At 39.0% G+C, this 22191-nt stretch overlaps 1 protein-coding gene across 1 annotated transcript; it reads right to left on the bottom strand.

The window, feature by feature from the left end:
* Positions 1-7414: 7414 nt before the first annotated feature.
* Positions 7415-15700, bottom strand: LOC137100608 (cell surface glycoprotein MUC18-like). The gene is made up of 16 exons (XM_067478479.1): positions 15495-15700; positions 14516-14649; positions 13690-13918; positions 13519-13589; positions 13338-13425; positions 12867-13034; positions 12638-12765; positions 12191-12335; positions 11948-12063; positions 11663-11804; positions 11236-11366; positions 10609-10750; positions 9551-9586; positions 8411-8537; positions 8112-8224; positions 7415-7772 (listed from the first exon to the last, which is right to left on the bottom strand). The coding sequence occupies exons 1-15, from the start codon at positions 15568-15570 to the stop codon at positions 8149-8151; spliced, it is 1809 nt and encodes a 602-aa protein (XP_067334580.1). The 5' UTR covers positions 15571-15700; the 3' UTR covers positions 7415-7772; positions 8112-8148.
* Between the last annotated feature and the right edge of the window lie 6491 nt (positions 15701-22191).

Below are 22191 nucleotides of genomic sequence, written 5' to 3'. Positions count from 1 at the left end.
AGCTCTGCTGGAATCACAGGATGTTCCACTGCAGGCTCACAGCAGGGAAGAAACCCACTGAGCTGGGATATTGGGCTCCTGCTTCACAGTGGGCTCATTCTGGGACAGCGTCCTCCTTAATCCAACTGGGTTTGGAGCTAAACTGGCTCCACGTGTGCTTTAGGTGGCTACAGAGAAAGCAGCTTTTTCTAATGTCCAGCTGCGAACATAAAGATGATGGACGAATAAAACATAGGAGAGAGACTGCAAGACTCTGTAAGATCACAAGAGATTTGAGTGGAACGTGGCAGATACAGAGTGGAAAGCTACTGGATTTCATCAACCAGGACCAGATCGGATTAAAACAAATAATAATTTCTCAGAAGCACAACATAACTGAGATGGAGGAGCAGAACCAGGACCTGGAGAACTGGAGCAACAAGGCCAGTGTCAGTGCCAAGACCATTTCCTGGTTTCCTGAACAGATTACTACTTTCATCTCATGGCTGCTAGTTTAATATTTATTGTTATCTTCTGAACACAGATTTTTTTTCTGATGTTCATTGAATTTATAACTGGGAAATCACGTTTCATTGTAATGCATACTGATACTGTCATTTAAAACAGCAATAACAATAATGTAGGATAATACAATAATAACCACGAGAAATAACTGTTTAAATGTTTTTCTGCCTCATAGTGTTCAAATGTGAATCCTGCCATATTATTTTGTCTTTTACATTTGCTAATTTGTATCATGTAACTCTTGATCCTCCAGACAAGAGTCATTCTGCTGAAAACCTTTGTGGAAAGCAAATACATCCACTGAGCAAAAATGAACTGACCTGTCTTGCAAAGTGAGTTTCATGTTCAGATGCCCCACAGCTGCAGTATTTTTATTTCAATTTGGATTCATTCTTGGATATGGACGTATTTTGACAGAGCAACTCTGGGATATTCAGGAAGTGATCTCACATGTTTCCAGCCACCTGTAGTTTGAAGCATTCATTCTTCAAATGGACTGAGAACTAACAAGCATGTTCAAAAAACAAATGAAATCAAATAGATTTCACACAACAGAGCAGTGAAATGAAGCTGTTCAAACAACAACCCACCTTTTTCAAATCTAAATCAACCAAACAAGGACAACTGTTTACCCAACATGCAATAATTCATCCAGGTAAAATGAAACACAAAAGTTTGGTTGAAAACACGGACGATTGGTTGAATTAATCGATGTGATTGAAACACTGTGAATTCCCTGATGGACTGGTCAGTATGAACAGAGTGGATCACCATGGTGACAGGTGAAGTAAACATGCGAACATACTAATGTTTAGCAAGCAAACCAAGAGCATTCAACAAAATATAACGTCCCAACTGGCCACTGTAGTTATACGATGCGGTGTATTAGCTTTTTGCAATTAAATAAAGTATATATGGATTTAATTGAAAAAGCAGTTGTTTTAATCTTTGATTTGTACTCAACAACATACACAATAACTAAGTGCAGGATATTTTTTCATCTTATTATGTCTGTTTATTTACACCAAAGCTGAGGTTACAGTAAGCAGAATGAGTGTTTACCTGAAACAGTTACGTGTCTCCTTTAAAGGTGAAGAGGTAAAGGAGGATTTCTACACTATTTCAATACAGTGGCACATTGAGATACGCTTTACAAGGCCACTTGGAAAATTAGTGGCAAACATTCTTTCTTTTTTCTTCTTTTTTTATATGTCAAGGCCCAGGGATTGGAATTCTTTATTATTGCTGAAGCAATTGATGCACATCTGTCGGTCACAAGTGCAAAAGTGATGACACATTGTTGAAATGTTTAATCTTCTATTATTGGGATGTACAGTGGGAATTTCTAAAGTCTGAAATACTACAGGCTAAGAATGTGATTCCACAGAGATTTAGGGGCTTGAAGTTTTAACCTTGAGTTTGAGTTTGAGTTTATCTTTCAGGTTGTCAAATTGAATCGATAGGTCGGGTGCTGTTATCTCTGGCTATATTGATTTCCATGAGGAGGTATGATTATATGTACAAATTATTATACCTTTGCTATTTTACATGTAGTTATTGTGATTCCAAAACACAACAAGCCATTAAATCATGTCCTCAACATATTGTTCACACAGACACATGTGACTGCTGCTTCTCACACAATATTAAAGGAGAAGGTTCTGCTTTTTAATTTCCTTTTAAAGATAAGATTTAAATGAATCCTGTCACAGGATGAAGGGGCAATATTTTCATGATCTCGATCACCACGAGAATCAGGAAAATCCCCACAATCATGAGCAACAGGAAAATCCAAACTATGTTAACATCACGATAGACAGAAGAGGTGAGTACAGCTCTACTGTAACAATTGTCTCAGTCTTTAATTTTATATATAGAATACAATATATATATTTTTTACATTTTTGTAGACAAAGGGTATATTTTTGAAACAAGCTGAAAATTGCAACGTATCAACTCGATCCTTCAACTCACAAATTAACTTACATTCATTTCCATCTCACCTACTGTTTAAATTCCTTGAAATCCTGAACATTTTGAAAAGTTTTTAAAAATTATTTTATGATATTTATGATGACCAAGCAACAGACAAGAGGTCACATGAAGGTAGGGCGTCTTTTTCACTTGTTCTAATATTCTTGGGTGTAGTTTGGACACAGTACGTTGTTGTTACGTTCTCTCTAATTCTTCATATTTAGCATCTTGCAGTTACTGTGAGCGCTCTGAAAAAAACTGCAGTATACCTCTGTGCTGCTAAGCTAATTGGTTTTTGATTTCTGTTTTGGATGAATTTTGGTGTTAACCAAATCAGGAGGTGGAGGTCTCAGACACAGCAGGTGAGAAGAACAGCAGCAAAGTGACCAGATTCAAAGCAAAGAGTAGGAGGAATGGAGATGGGGAGACAAGTCAGGAGTGTGGTTGTACTGCCCTCTATTGGTAACTCCGGGGAGGAGCCAGGCAGGATGACGGGGTTGGTGGAGAGGGCAAGCTGCTGAGGAGGACTGGAGGAGACGGACGGTGGCCTGGAGGAAGGGATCGACTGAGGAGAGAGGAAGCTTAGAGGCAGGAGTGAGGGACACACTCATCCGTACTTGGTGGGGAAAAATCCACCATCCAAAAGTCCACAATACCTATCCAGGTCCGATCAGTACAGTAAAGTTCCAGAATCCTTATCCTTAAGACAGTTTCCATCAGAGAGTTGCGTATCCAAGAGCTCAATAAACAGACATCAAACTAGAGAAGCAGACTGGAAAGTTCTCAGAGCTGCGTTAAAACAGGCAGCGGCACAGGTGAAAACAATCAAGGCTGATGAGGTGACCAAAAACAACGCCACAACAGGAAGTGGAGTAGAGGGACTACAAAATAAAAGTCAGGAAACAGGAAGTGGAGATTTTGCTAGTTTTAATCCTTCCTCCTCTTCACACTGTTCACGTGGAGACCTCGTCTTAACCTTTTTTCAGTGTAAGTGATGGTGGTCAACTCTACCGTCCTTTAACCGTTACAGCAAGTCCAGACTTAGTGCATCGCTGCATTACATCAAAGTGACCACAAGGTGGCAGCATTGTATTGTAATAGCTAACAGGCAGCAACGCATGGATCTAATCCATTAAAACTAGATGAGTCCCCAGTATTTCTTTTTCATTTTTGTCGTCTTTGACTGATGTTTGATAGAAAGTACAATGCCCAGCTCTATAAAGGAACTATTTAAACATTATAAAACAATAACATGGACATTTTTGAAGGAAATTAAGATATTTGGGTTTGAGTGTGTGATGGAAAATCAAGTATTATTAAATGATGACTACATTTAATCCTTAGCATTTTACCTAGTTATAACAGCAATAGTATTCAGTGTACTTTTGAAGACTGTTTAAAAGATTGTATGTTGTTTGTCTTATAAAACTTTGTCTCATCTGTATGTTTTGTGTTGAAGTGTTTGCAGAACTGCTCCAAGGTCAGTTACTGTCTAACAGCAGACCATCCCACACTGAGTCACTCCATGCTCACAGGTGCTTATCAAAGTGCTGGAAAAGGGAAAAGGTTTCCATAAAAGAAGAAAAAGGCCGGGGGCAGTGTCCTGAGGGTGGACAATGTTCTGCTCAGCAACAGATGCATGACCTGCTTAGGTTTTTGGCCAAATGATTGGGTTCAATAATTTAGTGCAAAGGACTGATGGAAAAGACTCACAGTCTCTTCCCACTGTCTTGTTATACTGCCTCATATTCATTTTGCAAGGTGCCCCTTACTGGTTTTAATGGTATTTTGCCTAATTTTAAGCCATACTGTACATATTTTAACCATTGAACTTTTAAATTATGAATTGTCACATATGTATGTTGTCACATATCTAGAATAATTTTGACAGAATATATATTCAGGTCTTTCTAGTTAGTGTTGGTGTATGTGGTTTGTGTTGATCTCACAAGAGGCAGTAAAAAATAGGAAACAACAAAAAAATAATAGGACAAGAATGTTATTGCATAATTCCACAGTTTTTTACCTGAAACTTTAAAGCACCTCATCTCACAAATGACCAAACTGTAAATTGCACCATTTGCAACATTGTGGCCCAACACACACTGAGTAATTACAGCATAAACTGTTTGACACTTGGCTCATTTATATCGTCTCACAACAAATATCAGCATATTAGCCATAGTCACATGTTATCGAGTATAATAAAGGAAGGCAAGGTGATCTATGTAATTATCTGTCTTGCAAACAAATGCAGATTTTAACTATTATCAGCATCAGTATAATATCAGTTAGAAAATAGGGTGTTAAAGAAAGGAAAGAATGAAGGTAAAGCTTTCAATAAAGATTTAAACATTTTGAATTGATGATGTTTGAAGATCACACCTGAATTTCTGCAACACCTTTGAATGTGTGGCCTAAGATCTAAACCACAGAATTATAGCAGCCACAAAATTCCCAGGATTAACTAATTGCTTTGACTCTCCAACGAAGAGAAATGTCCTTTAAAACAGGTAATTAACATTTTCTGACACTTTTCCTTTTTAGTGTCATTAATGTCCTTAAAACACAAAAGGGAAATAAACCAGTTCAGACACGATCAACACGATCACGATCTTTGAGAAACATTTGGTCATGTTGGTAATAACCAGGACTTCAGAGAGGAAGCCTTTCACGTCAACGTCTGCTGCAATACTCCATCAATCCACAGGGTGGAGGTAACACAAAGATAAACAGAAATAAGAATTTACCAGGGCGACTGCAGGTTCTTAAAATGCCTTCAATTCACATCCTATTGGTCTGAAATATTTGAAGATTTCCAGCTCACACATGCAGAACAGGAAGCATAAAATATCAAAAGCAGAGACCACCAGCACGTTGTAGGAGCGCTCGATTTTCTAACAGTTCATCCCAGACTAGCAACTGAAAACAAACGTACCCTTGGAGGTCAGGCTGACGGGCTGCAAACACTGCAGGGGGCACAGAGGGAATCAGAGGAAACTGGAAAGAAACCACAGCCTGATCAGAAATAGTCACCTGTCAAATGAAAGATCAGAATGTAAGTAGTTAGTTCTGAGTCCTTAAGTGAGTCTAAAGTGATCAAACAGTGTTTGATCAGCCTTCAGTTCATCACGTTGTTAGGAACCTGTGTTATCTCCACTAGATGAACTAGTTCAAGTCTCAATTGAAGGACGGGTTCTATATTTTAGAGTTACTGCTGAATAGAAAGGAGAGAAAGTCAGGATGCTACAGAAACATGGAGAAAGGAAAGAAAATCCACAGAAACTGTCCATCTTACAGTTTTAACATGCAGAATCGAATATTGGAACCTGTTATATATTAAGTAAAATGTGTCTGGGTAAATGTTGTATGAAGTAAATCAAAAATTATAACCAAAAAATGATTCAATGTGCCTGCAGCTTCTCACCTTTTGTCTCCTATACAACTCAACTGCATTGTTCTGTCTTCAGAATGAGGGCAAACAGATTAAAGCTCATTTTCTGTTCTCATGACATTTCATCCTGAGTCCAATATAATGTAATGAGTCACAAAAAGTGAAGTAGAGAGTGAAAGCAGACGTATCTACACCATGGATCAATCAATGCACACCTGAGCACACCTGATCCAGGTAATCAGCAGTGGCTAGTGGGAAAACAAGCAGGTTTGCAGCCCCCAAGGCCCAGAGGTCAACACTCCTGCTCTAAATCAAAAGACAATTAACCAAAATTGATGGGAATTTTTGGGAAAGTAAATCTATCTATCTAATATCTAGATATTTTCTGAATGACGATATGTCAAACGTTCTGCCATTTACATACTGGAGTTTGTCGACATGAATCGCACAGTTTAGGCACAGCTGACTTAAATGTTTCTGGCCAGGCAGTGTGTACCTTGAGTCTAAAGTAACATTGTACAAAGACAGTTTGAAACCGTCTGGACATGGACATGTGAATATGACATCCAGTTCATCATCTGCTAAGAGACTTTATGTTTTGTTCTGAATGTGTTTCAAAGGAGTAATTTCCTGTGTGGTCAAGTGAGGCATCATTTGTTTTTATTGTTCCTGTTCTTATCCCATGAGTTCAGGGTCCCCCTATCAGACCCTATCAGCCTGAGAGACAGTGTGACCCATTTTTGTTATTTCACTAATTTGTAGATGAAAACAAATGATGACAGACAGGAATGAGCCTACAGAACATCAGATGTTGGCTTCACAATATTTAGCTACTTAGTAGCTGAATAGTTCTTTCTCCTCTGATAAAAAAGTTACCCAACGTGTCTTTGCCCGTGTTATTTACTGTGGGTGTGGACATTGGTAGAATGTGGAGCTTTAGTTGTCTTGTCTGCTTTCAAATGCGAATCCTGCCATATTATTTTGTCTTTTACATTTGCTACTTTGTATCATGTAACTCGTGATCCTCCAGACAAGAGTCATACTGCTGAAAACCTTTGTTGAATGCAGATACATCACTGAGCAAAAATGAACTGACCTGTCTTGCAAAGTGAGTTTCATGTTCAGATGCCCCACAGCTGCAGTATTTTTATTTCAATTTGGATTCATTCTTGGATATGGACGTATTTTGACAGAGCAACTCTGGGATATTCAGGAAATGATCTCACACCACCTCTGAAATGCACTAAATAACCATCTTCCTTTATAGAATATGCTGATCATCCACTACATTAATATGACTGTTTGACTTTAATGGTCTTAGAAGAATAGATTCTTCTACACATAATTAATGTCTGTAATTTGTTCAAAGTGTTGGTTGAACACTTTATTCTAAATGGATAATAAATGTTTGAATTGATTTGCAGTGAGAAGGGCAGCTTGGGGCCTACTGCTTCTATTCCAACTACTCTTTTATACGTTAGAGACAAATGTCAATAGAAAAGAAATAGCCTGTCTTTAAATCAAACATTTTTATTTGACCTTAGTTTCTTGCAAAGCAGAAACACACAAGCATCCATAAATCACATGTACTCTACTGAATTTACACACATTTTGGAAAAAGAACAATTTCAACATTTATTTTAAAACTTAAAAAAATCAAGAACAAGCAAATAATGTCTTATTGAACAACTTAAAACAAAGACTGAAATCTTCTAACATGTTACATTGTCAGGCCTAACTAGCTCTCAGCGGAAACACAATCAAAAGAGAACAGATCAGAACAAGCACAGGAACAAATGAAGTGTATGATGCAATCACAAAGCAGGCACAGCACATCACCAATCTTTAACCTTTGTCACCTTCACAAACGGTCCAAGGCCACCACCTCCTGCTCCTCCTGCTGGACATAGGAGTCAGTCGTTAGTGTCAGTGTAAGCCCACCTTCACACACACATACACACACTGCACACACATCACATTACTTAGAAGCTCTGATCTACAGAGGAGGAGGAGGAGGAGTTGCTATGGATCAACATCAGAGAAAACAGGAAGTGTTTGTGAACAAGCCAGTAGTTGGCCAAACTTACCTGAAAGAGAAAATGGGGAAATTATAACCCAGGAATCATTTTTCTAGTGCATTAAAGACGTTCTTAAAGCACATAAGTGAGAAAAATGCAGACATTTTCTCTGTGTGTGGTTCCTGTTTTATCCTCAACTATTCATCCACGACAATAGTTACCTGTTCATCAGGGCCGTTGTTGATGACTCCATGGACTCTAGGTCGACAGTTTCCTTACTCTCTGCAACGTGACCATCTCTATCACGTCATCTTTGGGGGTCCTCTCTGAGGTGCTGTTGACAGAAAGGAGGATTGGCACAATAAGTCTTCCCAGGTCCACTTGACTCATAATTTGAACATTTTGGATACAGTCCCAGGATTTAACAGTGCATTTGTTGAAGACTACATGACGACATTTTCTTTTTCTTTCTGAGGATTAATACATATTTACTGTACTGAGTAGCAGAGACAATACTCACATGTCCAGATTCCCTGAGCGTCCAGGTGGGATAATTCCCTTCCTATACAGGAAGTAGAGGACACTGCTGATGGCCAGCAGCAGCAGACACAGTATGATGACTACTATGATCACCCCACTGCCCTTAGCTGCATGAACACACAAACACAGAGAGCAAGAAAATCCTGTTAGTTCACTTCATCTAACAATTGTTCTCATCTCTGAGCTGCTACTTTGACAGCTGCGGTGTTTAAGAGGATTTGACCTTTGCTTCACTGTGTACCAACCACATAAAATAGTTTGGTTTCTTTATTTGTAGAGCACTTTTTGGCTTATCTTTGAATACATCCATACATACATACATTCCTCCAGCTACTCCAGTTTTCTCCCACAGTCCAAAGACATGATGTTAGGTTAATTGGTGACTAAATGACCTGTAGCAGTGAATGTGATTGTGATGATGGTCTTTCTCTGTATGTCTCTCTGTGATGGCCCTGAGACAGACTGGAGACCTGTCCGGGCTGTACCCTGCCTCTCACCCAATGACTTCAGCCCCCTTTTCCTGAATTCTATTGTTCAGATCAGATGTTTGAATTTGTTAAAAACTAAGATTGTGGTATTTATTCTATCACACATATTTTATTATACATGATTGATTATTAGATTTTCCACTAGTTGTGTGTAGAAACCGTTTCCTCTGATTGTACAAGTATTTTTAGTTAAGTCAAACTGATCATGTAACACCTGGAAGAGGTTCAGCCCCTCAGGACATCAGTGGATATTTAGAAAAGCAAACAAACATTTATTTTATTAATAATTCTCAAGAGAGAATCAACACTACATGTATTTAGCTTATTTTTGTTTTCTTTCAAAATTCCGGGACATAAAAATAATGTTTTTACCACTGCAGAGCATTCGGGCAGAATATCATGATTGAATTGCTGGAATTTTCTGGTGATCTGACTTTTCATCTTTTATGAAACGGGACATTTAATATGTCAAAGATCTGCCAGCAAACCAAAGAGTCCCTGCATGAAACTATAAATAATGTATGGAATTGTCTCACACAGAACTTAGACTAAAGCGTGAACACAGAAAGAAGAGAGATGGGGCAAAGGGGAAAAGGCATCTGACAAAAGAGCTGTCAGGGCAAAACTCTTACCAGGAGTGAAGGGAGCTGGTGTGGTGACACTGGGAACTGTGAGGAAGAAAAACAACACTTAGAGAGTGAGCGTCTGTCCAAGTCCACCACTGTTAACCCAACACACACACACACACACACACACACACGGAATTACACCCAATCTCATGTCACACTGCAGGTGTAAGGGAAGATTGCTGACTTCATCCACCTGTTGAAGTGACAGCTTTTTGTCCTTCACATACAAACAACTTTCACATAGATCATAGATTCATTCTTGCTTTATTTGAGCAACGATGCTCACGTGATATCAGTCCCCAGAGGGACTAGTGGTAGCACTAAAGATCAGCATGGAGAAAGAAGAGCACAGCTCTCTCACAGGACACACTAGTGAGGGTAACCTGGTAACATTCGTGTCATGTGATTTTTCCCTTAACTGTTGCTAAATGCTGATTAGTGCGAGCTAGTACAAGACACCATCTTCTTGTCTTTGGTGAAAAGAGCTTAGAGAAAAAGACAATCTATGAACTTAGCAAACTGTGCTTTATCCCACTGTTAACAATAAGTAAAGGATTAACAAAATTGGTTTTCAGAGCCTTTAAACTTGATTTAGCAGTTTAAACCTTAATGAGCATTGAGGTCACCCTACGTCTCCTAGTTCATCCCCTAATGTACAATCGCTAGTTTGGTCCCTAGTTAGAAGCCACATTCTACTGCCTGTACCATTAAAGCCCGACAGTGACCAAAACTTTTCAAACAGGCTTTGAAACTTTCAATCCAAAATAACTCAAATGCTGTATGAAAAACCTTTTGCTGGTTATTCCAGATTTCATACACTTAGAATTGGTGAAACACATACAGAAGCACAATGTTCTGACTTTACTGTGGTTGTGCTATTTTGTTTGTTTTTTTCCAATATGATGGAAAAATGAATAACATGAAATCAATTCAACAATTCAAAACCTGGCTGTTCCCTGCACTAGACAACTGAGAATAAAGATTAATGGTTCACTCGCTAAATGGCCCCTTTTTTAATAATCCATCCACTCATACATGGAAAGTGAGAGAGAAGCTCTTACTGGCTTTAATGTTGAAAGCTTTGACTTCAGTGCCCACGTCATTGGAAACGTTGCAAAGAGCTCTGATGTCCGAGGTGACATTTACTGACACCACACTCTGAGCCACGTACTCGTTCGACTTTCTTACCACCTCCTTCCAGTTCTGTGGAGACACAAACACACCTTGTTGATGAAGAAACCATGTGTTTTATATTGGCACAATAGAAATGCTCTTCACAGCTGGTATAACTACAGTTGGGTGCAAAGCTTTGCATCTGTACCAGAACAAACGTTTCTTCATGAGAAGTGAAAGTGAGTGGAATTTTCATCCCATCAGGCTGCGTATCTCATTTGAATTTAAAGCAAACATCATCTTAAATAATGACACTCTTTGTATTCTCTTTGTATTCATTCAGAAATAATGGCTCCTGCACCTACAGAGAAACGATCTATGTACAAGAAGAAAGCAGGAAACTCTACAATGACTAGAATCAGCCCCCAAATCTGGGTAAGTTGGAAGTCGGACTCTACCATGAGAGAAATTTGAGGGCTTCAATGAAAAACACTGCTCCCACCATTGACATGACTACAAACAAAGCTCCTCTAACAGAAGCAGGTTAGTGCTGTGTCGTGAGCCTTCTTGGTGACCTGGGTGCCGATGATGTTCCAGGAGATGCTGGGCAGTGGAGAGCCTTCAGCCTCACAACTCAGGTTCACCATCCTGCCTATTGCCTCCTCCAGCTGCACTTCCTGATCCTCTCCAACCAGCTGGGGACCACCTAGACACACCCACACACACATATATTTGCTGAGTGACATAAAGCATTTCCTCAGCCCTTTGCCCTCACCTCACCTTAGAATTGAAATTCTTAACCCTCAAACATCCCAGTTCATATCTACTCTCCTTTAATGCTGAGCTAGTGTCAGTGGAAGTCAACGCTTCCTGCACAGATGTTTCACATGAAAAGCCCTCCAGTGACCTGAAAGGGTCCAGTTCACCTTTTTATGGTAGGTTTGGAATGTGAGAAAAAGAGGAGGAGGTGGCTGAGCTAGGGAGCCGTGTGGGGCCACTGACCTCGTACAATGATGTGAACAGAGCCGCTGCTGTGCAAGGCCGGGAAAGAGGGAGCAGAGACCTCACAATGGTACTGTCCTGTTGTTCCATAGGTGGCGTCCTGCAGGTGCAGTGTGTTTCCCGTGCCTACCTGCTTCCCATCCTACACACATGTAAACCATAAACACACACACTAATGCAGCTATTTATTAGCTTTCACATCATCTAAACATATTCATTATCCTTTTCTTTTCTACTGTTTTCAGTAAGATTTTCAATCCAGTCTCTGGTCTACTGTGTACATACCTTGTACCAGACAGTGTGTGTTTTCAGAGAGGACAGGGCATTGCAGGTTGCAGTCAGATCTTCCCCTTTGAGCATCACCTCTGAGTCTTTTGGCACCACAACAGCTGGGTCCAAATCTGAACACAACAAACAGCAAAGAAAAGGAAATCAAATGCTGTAGGAATGGATTTATCGCTTTCTTTCACATGAGACAATCAGTATGGAGGTGGAGTCTTTGTGTGTGTGTGTGAGGCCACTTCTCACAGTGCACAGGGAGCTGAATTTCTCCTTTGACGTCTGCGTATTCGTCAGAGTCCAGAGGGCGACACTGATAGATTCCGCTGTGGTTTCGTGACACCGGTGACAGGATCAACACGTGGCCACTGCTCTCCAAGTCCACATCCTGGTCCTGCTCAAAAATGAATGAAAGTTGTCATCTCTGTCCATGTTGTGGAATGTTACTAGCTAACGCCAACAATCTCAAGGGGACAGGGAGTGTAAAAAGAATAGTTTCCCTAACCTTACTGGATTTCAAGTTTTAATGTTGCACACTGCATGTGATACTCATCATGTGGTGAAACAGACTCCATTAGGGGGATTCAGTGGGCCGACAATATATTTAGGCCCAATATCTAAACCCACGGTATTTGAAAGTAGAGATGGAGGCAGACAAGGCCGAACCGATATTACACCACGTACTGTGAAACTTACTTGTTTTCTGTGGAAAATGAAGGATGGAGGGGGGTTGCCATCACCACGGCAACGCAGCTCCACTGTATCCCCCTCTTTGACCAAACCCTGGGGCAACTCCCTCCACATCTCCACCTTGGTGCTAGGGTCTAAACACACACACACACACTCAAATTAAGAAGGCTTATTCAGCGAGCTGCTAAAGTCATTTTACAAGGTCATTTCCAAGAAAGGCTCAACGTTAACTCACAGTAAACAGTGATGTTGACGCTGTTGGACTCCAACGTTCTGACGCCTCCTGGGACAAAGAAGCTGACCTCACAGGAGAAATAGGCATCTTCATCCTCCCTCACCGCTTTATACTCCAATGTGCTCTGGACCGAGAAAAAGCCTCTGGGATCTCTGCTCACATTTGCATCTGTCAAACACAATACAGATGTTTAGTGTAACAATGGACAGAAGTTCTATGAAACTGACACCTATTGCTGTAGAGGTCACAAAGTGCATATTCCAACTGTTTCTCTGTTGCTGTCAGCTGGTAATTAGGTGATCTAGACATCTGGTCCTCATGATTACAACCCTGGCAAGACTACAGCTGCTATCAGGCTTTAATAGAAACACACTGATGCTTCACATTAACAGCTTCGATTGCTAACAGAAAATTCAAAGTGTGATACAGGTGAGACCCAGACACAGTGTCTCATCTACACTTTGCACTTACGTCCTGCTGAGGACATCAGTGGCATGCTGTTCTTGTACCAGGTGATGTTGGGCTCAGGGAAGCTGTTACGAACCTCACATGATGCAACCTGGATGGAAAGTCACATTGGCCAATCTTTAGCAGCACTGTACAGGAAACTTGATTTCAGGGACTAACAGTGTCTAAGATTAAGTAGGCCCACCTTAGATGGCATCTCATTGGTCACAGATATTCCTGTCATAACACCCTTGATCACTGGGGCGTCTGGAGGAGCTGAGTTAGAAAAAGAATAATTACAAATCTTACAGATTGGAATGTTCCTTTAAACAACAGCTATTTTGAAATCCATTTAATGTTTGGTGGGTTTCCTTACCAAACACTCTGAGATCGGTCGTGACCACAGCAAACCCAAAGACCTTCTCCTGCACGTGGCAGATAAACTGCCTGTTGTCAGAGAGCTGGACATTCTGGATGGTGAGTTGAGCTTCCTGATGGTCCAAAGTCACATTGATCCGATCACTGTAGTCAGTGTTGTCGACTACTTTCTGTTTTTTGTCATCACCGTAGAAGATCAGTTTCCGAGAGACCCTTATGTCAGATGTCTGCAGAAAAGAGGACATGTAGTCAGGCTGACACATCACCTTTAACTGTGTATCATGGAGTAAAATGCTGTGTAAAATGTGTGTCCAGCTGACTGCTGCTGTGAAACAAACATACAATGTGAGCCATCGCTCAGCTGAGTCATAACATACGATATTGATTGATAGATTCTATGAGCTCAGCCCTGAATGACACATTATTCAACACTACACTGATAGAAAAGTTATTCACTCACACAGCCTGTGTGTCTCCTTTGTCCTGACAATATGATTAAAGTGAACACAATCAAAAGCTGCCTGCAGGACAAACATTGATGTTGATGTAAAATTTCCATTGGAAATAAATTCTCTCTTATAAAAAAATGGTTTTATTGTTATGCTGCATTATAGCTTAGATTTGTCTGTGGTTTATTTTATGTTTTCAACATTTTTTATCCTTTTTTACTGTTGCGTCGACAATGAGGGAGGCAATTAAATAGCCTGATGATTCAATTACAGTTGTGGGTCACTGGCCATGATTCAAATTACTGACTTTTAAGCAGCAGACCTACACAAGAAGTGAGCAGTTGAATTGTGTCAGAGAGTTTCAGTTATACTCACCACAAACCACTGGACAAATAAATCACTGGGCTGATTGTTCCCATCAGTGACGTTATACTGGCAGAGGATTTGAGCAGAGTCACCCAGGTAAACCTCAACAGTCTCCTGTGTTGTCAGCTCCCCCTTTGTCCAGGCTGAAAAACACATAGACATGCACATAAATCCACTACACAGTCAGCATTGGTTCTTCCTGACCTACATCTAATTCTGATTATGACCCTCAATCCTAATTGTGCTCACATCTGGCTTTAGATTCCCTGCATTCATTAACAGGAAAGGTCAGTACAGTCCCTGATCCCTCCCTCGACTGTAACTTCTTATAGCAGCCCATGGATTTGTCATCACAGTCTAAGAAAAAGTGTCACTTTACTGCTGAATTTTTAATGTCATGAAATAATGTATCTGTGAGTACAAATCATCTGAAGGTGGAATTATCAAGCTCCTCAAAAGTGGAACTTAAGCTCGGTTTAGTCTTTAGGACTACAATTAAAAACTATCTTCTATTAATATGGGTTAACTTTAGCTGCACTTTACAGATGTATTATGTTGGAAACTGTCACAGTTTAGTGTTGGCAAATACTGAGGGACACAAAACAACAAGAGCACAAACATAGACATTTACTTTTGAATAAGTGTTTTAAATATGAAGAAAACCACTTTGCAAGACCGAGACCTTGGTGTTTTAAGAGTCCAGCTGCCACCCTGCTGCTCCCCCCCCACCACCCTGTCAGCCCTCCTCACAAACAATCATTTTCTGGCCTGTGCTCGGCCAACCGTTCCTTTTTTTTTTGAGCATTCAAATATCAGGACCTTGATAGTTACTGAATTAGAATAATCAGCACAGACAATATTTCAGCAATGCAATGTTTTTACTGGAATTATGCTTAATTTTCTTAATATTCTGTTAAGACATGTTTGTCATACAAAATACAATCTAAATACAATCTAATTGAAAAATCTTCATATATTCCTTAAGTACTGGAAAACAGGACTTTGTTTAACTCACCCATATAGATGAGGAGAAAAACCACAAATGTTCTTTTCAGGAAAGCCATGTCCGCGTTGCTCGTCGTATCACACCAAAGTGGCTTCTTTACTTGAACTTACCAGAAACCCGCAGGAACTAGAATCGAAGTATCTTTCTATTCAAAGGCAGCTTATCAGTCATGTAACAGTTTCAGCATTCTTTGCGTTTCTTACGTCACCAAAAGTTTAATCGGAATGTTGCAAAATTGATACAAATGTAATAAAATCATTCTTTTACATCATTTAATAATTTAAACTGGCTGTATGAACATAAGAAAAATAAAATGGTGAGAACACATTAAAGTAACAACCACAAACAACAAAATATATTTTTTATTAAATGGCCAAAATCACATGGGTAACAATAATAACTACCTGGAATCACATCTGATAGTTTTTAAGTAATAATCTCAATTAAGAGCTGGAAAACTACATGTTAATTGAATAATAATATTGCAGCTCCTCAGCATTGAGGCATTTTAAATCATAGTAGCTGTATAGGTCACAAAGCCAGGCCCCTTTATGTCAGCAGATATAAAGCTTTTCCTCTGTTAGTCTTGTTCTTTTAGGATATTAAAAAGGTGCATCTTGTTATCTTGCCTGAGAACCTGAGGGCACCACAGACTGTGGACTGTTTCAAAAAACAGTTAAAGACTTTTTTGTTTAGAAAAGCATTTTAAAGTGATCATTTTAAAATGATCATTACTTTTTACTTTAATGCTGTGCTATTCTATGTTTTATATGTTTTGTAGGCTTTACATGTTTTATGTTTTATTCCTGGTCTTAATCCGCTTGTGTAGCACTTTGAGATTTGTTAGCAAATGTAAAGCGCTTTATAAATAAAATGAATAATTATTATTATTATTATTATTATTATTATTATTATTATAAACTGCTTTGATTGACAGCTGAAATGAGATGTGCCAGAGGAGAAGAGGAAGCAAAGCGATATTTAAAGAAAAGCTTAAACATTTTTAATATTGTAAGTTGACCTGATCATGTTGTCAATTCTCACTGAAACAAACTTATTGCAGACAGTGCTGCATATTCTGTTTTATCAAAGAGAATAAAAAAGATAGATCCTTTAAGTGTAGGTCTATGAATATCTGAATATATCTGAATATGAATGAATATGAATATGAATATATCTCATCAATAACTCCATTACTAACCATTTCAATCAATATTTAGTTCAATGATGTTCTTTACTGTTCACAGATCAGGGTTCAATGAGCATAAGTCATAAGCATAAGACCTACATATAAATTACAATAGTTTTATATGCAATTGATAAAAAATTTAAAAATTGTATTTTATATTTGGATTTTTTTTGTTTATGGCGTGATGTGGATAAATTAAAATGAGACATCTCTTCTGTTCATGGTCAAATTGACCCGTTTTAAAGTTAAGAATTTAAAATAATACTTAAAAGTATTTTTTCACTTTGAAACTTTCCTGCTTGGCTTTTTTAGTGTAATCAATCAAAATAAAAATGCTTCAGTTCACATATTTCTAACCCTCGTACATGTTCATGTTACAAAGATACTGTTCGGGTCAATTTGACCCAGTGACAAAATACAAGCTAAAAACAGTCAGAAAAATCAAATACTATTTGTTTCTTTGCAACGATGAGACATAATACACCGCTGTCTCACACTCACACACACTCTTGACTTCATCTTTGAAGTGTGAGAATGCAGGTGTTGACTTTTGACAGGAACCTTCTCAGTTCTCGTAGACAAACTCCACCCACATTGAGTGGTCACTCAGATGTGTATTTGGGGACAAAGACCACTGAATTTGACCATTTTTTGATGTGAATGGCTTCAAAGAAGAGGTCAAGAAAATGTGTGTGTGTGTATGTGTGTGAGACGGGGGTGTATTATGTCTCGTAGTTGCTCTAACACTTGCATCTCGTGAAATGTGAACTTTTCTGATAGGACTTTGCTTTGATGTTTTTTTCCTTGATTTAGATTTTTGCTGCCTTGTACCTCACTTGTAAGTCGCTTTGGATAAAAGCATCTGCTAAATGTAGCTGCTCTAAATGTCAGCTTTCAACAAAGAGACAGAGATAAGGCTGCACTGATACTCACCCACTGATCAGACCCTACAAACAAAAGCTTTTCAGCTCTGTCTATATGATCATGGTAAAGTTAAACTTGCATTGGGAGGCAACACTCCTCCCAAAGCACCAACCTCACAGTTAACATGATACCAACATCTTTAGGAATAAAACCCAAACTAACTACATATGCTACATGTCACTAATCACTAAAAAATACATTCATCTTTAAAAAAAAAAAAAAAAAAGGTTCACAGACTTCAGAACCCAATAAGGTGCTTGAGAACTTCTCAGTTTGAATTAAGTTTATTAAAGAGTGTTATTGTTGGCAAAGCAGGATGATGATGATGATGATGATGATGTTGCCCTACGTCTCGCTGGATGGCGCTGATCTCCAGTCTATGAGGGAGACGAGCTGAGTCTGGAGGGAAGTTAGGGATCTTACGGGGAGGGGTGGAGTATGGTCCTGGCAGTGTGTGCGTGGAACGGAGCCGTGGTGGATCTTCAATCCCTCACGTGGAGGGAACTCCACAAACCTTAGTGAAACAATATTCAAAAACCCCCAAATCCCCTTTGAGTGAATATTAATACTTGGTAACACTGAAGAAGTCCGTGATGCTTGATTCAATAAACATCAGTCTGAGCTTCACAGGTAGGAAATCACATGGAGAGACAAACACTTATGCACGTGAATCAAACATGGACATGACATGGAAAACATTCCCTTTGGTTGGCATGGTTACAAGGGTCCGTGATGAAACCTTAGCAGTACTCACAATCCTTAGCGTCATTTAGATAGTCGGCACCAGAGAGAGTCAATATGGAGCCGTTACTCCCTAACACAGAGCGGCAGGCGGAGTCAGGTCAACACACGCACCGTGGATCGCAACGATGAACTCTCATGAAGGCTGGAAAGTCGCGGTGATCACGCAGACAATGTGACAGCTCGGTGAGGGAACTGAGGAGGTATATAAGCAAAGTGATGAGAGCAGGTGAAACCGATTACCGGAAGTATTACAGGAAGTGGCTGCAAAATAAGAGTCCTGAGGGAGGAAGTGAACTCGGGGATCCTGACATTTTTAGATGAAAGCAAATGATGGCAGAGAGGAATGAGCCTACAGAACATCAGACTTTGGCTTCACAATCAGTACTTTGCCCGTGTTATTGACTGTGGGTGTGGAGGTAGAGATGAGTTTTCCTAAAATGTAGGAGTCCATAAAATGAACATGACTTGTTTTGTCACAGAGAAACCATCCAAAACTTTCAGCAAATCACAAGGCCATCAGCCTTATAATACACTTTTTAATCGCTTTTCTGGTTTCTGAATAATCACAGATTTAGTTTGAGGCACTTTTTGGTGAATGTTCAGCTACAATAAAGGTCTTATGGTGCTGCCTGATTTCTCTGTTCTTCATAGGCTCTTTTTTTTAAACATTGAGTTTCTGTAAAATGTCATAATAAACATTGAAAGTCTAAAAAAAAAACAGTATGTATGTTACAGTGTGAATTTAGGTAATAGGACCCAGAAGAACAGACACAAGGGGAAGGTATAAGATAGTTTATTGATAATGGTGGAAATAGATGATTGGTGATTCAAAGGTTGGGGAGTCTGAGTTCAGGTTGCAGTTTACAGAGCGATAGAAGGGGGGAGATCGAGCATTGTAGCTGGAGACAGCAGGGGATTGAACATACGGTGCACTTGGAACAGGTGAGTGAGTGGGGAGAGCAGAAACAAGCAGAGCAAAAAACAAATGAAATCAAATAGATTTCATACAACAGAGTGAAATGAAGCTGACATATATTTGAAGTTCAAACAACTACCCACCTTTTTCAAATCTAAATCAACCAAACAAGGACAACTGTTTACCCAACATGCAATAATTCATCCAGATAAAATGAAACACTGTTAATAGAAGGAATTAGATTTTTGATTTGAGCCAACATTTTAAGAAGCTCCTTTGATTTATATTTTACATTTTACACTTAGTAAATGCTTGTGGTGCGTCAGAAATATTTAATTCAGTTGGCCAAAAAAATCCATAAGAATCCTTTCAGTCCCACCTCTGTCCCCAAGTCCTTCCTGTGGTCAGTGCCAGAGTGTCTGCTGTCTCCCACACACTCATCCTCACAGTTACTGGTAAACTCTGCTGGTCTGCTGATGAATATCATAGGTGGTATAATATATATAACATAACATAATAATTAGCCTTTTCAATATGAACTAAAAAGTTCTCTTCATTACTTTATTGCTGTGTACATTTTAATAATACTCCACATTCATTTGCTGCCACGTTTTATTTCTTCATTGGATCTGTGTGGTTTGTCCATTATGACTAAAAGCCATTGGATGCTGCATCTCTGTTCACTGTATCTATAGATTATTTTGAAGAATATTTTTGGAAATGTGGAAAGAGCATTTCTCAGTCCAAAGTGAACAAAAGTGATCTCACACCACCTCTGAAATGCACTAAATAACCATCTTCCTTTATACAATATGCTGATCATCCACAACATTAATATGACTGTTTGACTTTAATGGTCTTAGAAGAATAGATTCTTCTACACATAATTAATGTCTGTAATTTGTTCAAAGTGTTGGTTGAACACTTTATTCTAAATGGATAATAAATGTTTGAATTGATTTGCAGTGAGAAGGGCAGCTTGGGGCCTACTGCTTCTATTCCAACTACTCTTTTATACGTTAGAGACAAATGTCAATAGAAAAGAAATAGCCTGTCTTTAAATCAAACATTTTTATTTGACCTTAGTTTCTTGCAAAGCAGAAACACACAAGCATCAATAAATCACATGTACTCTACTGAATTTACACACATTTTGGAAAAAGAACAATTTCAACATTAAGTTTTAAACTAAAGCAAATAATGTATTATTTACCAACTTAAAACAAAGAGAAAACATGTGATTAGTGTTAATGCTGCAAATGTGAGCATTGTTAAAATCAGACTGACACCACATTACTTACAAGCTCTGTTATGTGAAATAACTCCTGCTCCTATGGATCAAAACAATAAACAATAATAATAACAAACAATAATAACAAACCAATAGTTGGCCAAACTTATCTGAAAGAGAAAATGAGGAAACTTTGACCCCTGAATCATTTTGCTAGTGCATTAAAGACGTATTTATCTCTAAATTTCAGCCCCAGAACATTGCATTATTTCTACAAAGAGCAAATATTAGTTTTCTGCATGTTGGCAGCTGGTGCACATTTATGAGACAAATCACAAAACTACACATCCCCATTCATTTAGATTTCTCTTGTGCCTTCTTCAGGTCTGACCTCACAACGTAGCCCCACGACTGGTGTAACACAAGAAAAGTAAACATGTCTGTTGGGGAATAATGAACATTGCAGCCTCATTTTTGTGGTTTGTGGTTCCTGTTTTATCCTGAACTATTCATCCACTACAATAGCTAACTGGTCATCAGGGCCATTTCTGTCTCTGTTGATGAGCATTAGGTCGACAGATTCCTCATTATCTTCAATGTTCTTCATCTCTATCACAATGTCATTTATGGCGGTCTCCTCTGAGATGCTGTTGACAGAAAGAAGGATTGGCACAATAAGTCTTCCCAGGTCCACTTGACTCATAATTTGAACATTTTGGATACAGTCCCAGGATTTAACAGTGCATTTGTTGAAGACTACATGACGACATTTTCTTTTTCTTTCTGAGGATTAATACATATTTACTGTACTGAGTAGCAGAGACAATACTCACATGTCCAGATTCCCTGAGCGTCCAGGTGGGATAATTCCCTTCCTATACAGGAAGTAGAGGACACTGCTGATGGCCAGCAGCAGCAGACACAGTATGATGACTACTATGATCACCCCACTGCCCTTAGCTGCATGAACACACAAACACAGAGAGCAAGAAAATCCTGTTAGTTCACTTCATCTAACAATTGTTCTCATCTCTGAGCTGCTACTTTGACAGCTGCGGTGTTTAAGAGGATTTGACCTTTGCTTCACTGTGTACCAACCACATAAAATAGTTTGGTTTCTTTATTTGTAGAGCACTTTTTGGCTTATCTTTGAATACATCCATACATACATACATTCCTCCAGCTACTCCAGTTTTCTCCCACAGTCCAAAGACATGATGTTAGGTTAATTGGTGACTAAATGACCTGTAGCAGTGAATGTGATTGTGATGATGGTCTTTCTCTGTATGTCTCTCTGTGATGGCCCTGAGACAGACTGGAGACCTGTCCGGGCTGTACCCTGCCTCTCACCCAATGACTTCAGCCCCCTTTTCCTGAATTCTATTGTTCAGATCAGATGTTTGAATTTGTTAAAAACTAAGATTGTGGTATTTATTCTATCACGCATACATATTTTATTATACATGATTGATTATTAGATTTTCCACTAGTAAACACTAGTTTCCTCTGATTGTACAAGTATTTTTAGTTAAGTCAAACTGATCATGTAACACCTGGAAGAGGTTCAGCCCCTCAGGACATCAGTGGATATTTAGACAAGCAAACAAACATTTATTTTATTAATATTTCTCAAGAGAGAATCAACACTACATGTATTCAGCTTATTTTTGTTTTT

This window comes from Channa argus, chromosome 15 (genome assembly GCF_033026475.1).
Source record: "Channa argus isolate prfri chromosome 15, Channa argus male v1.0, whole genome shotgun sequence".
Taxonomy (NCBI): domain Eukaryota; kingdom Metazoa; phylum Chordata; class Actinopteri; order Anabantiformes; family Channidae; genus Channa; species Channa argus.
The sequence above is the reverse complement of the archived record's forward strand: the minus strand, read 5'-3'. Positions and strand labels throughout refer to the sequence as shown.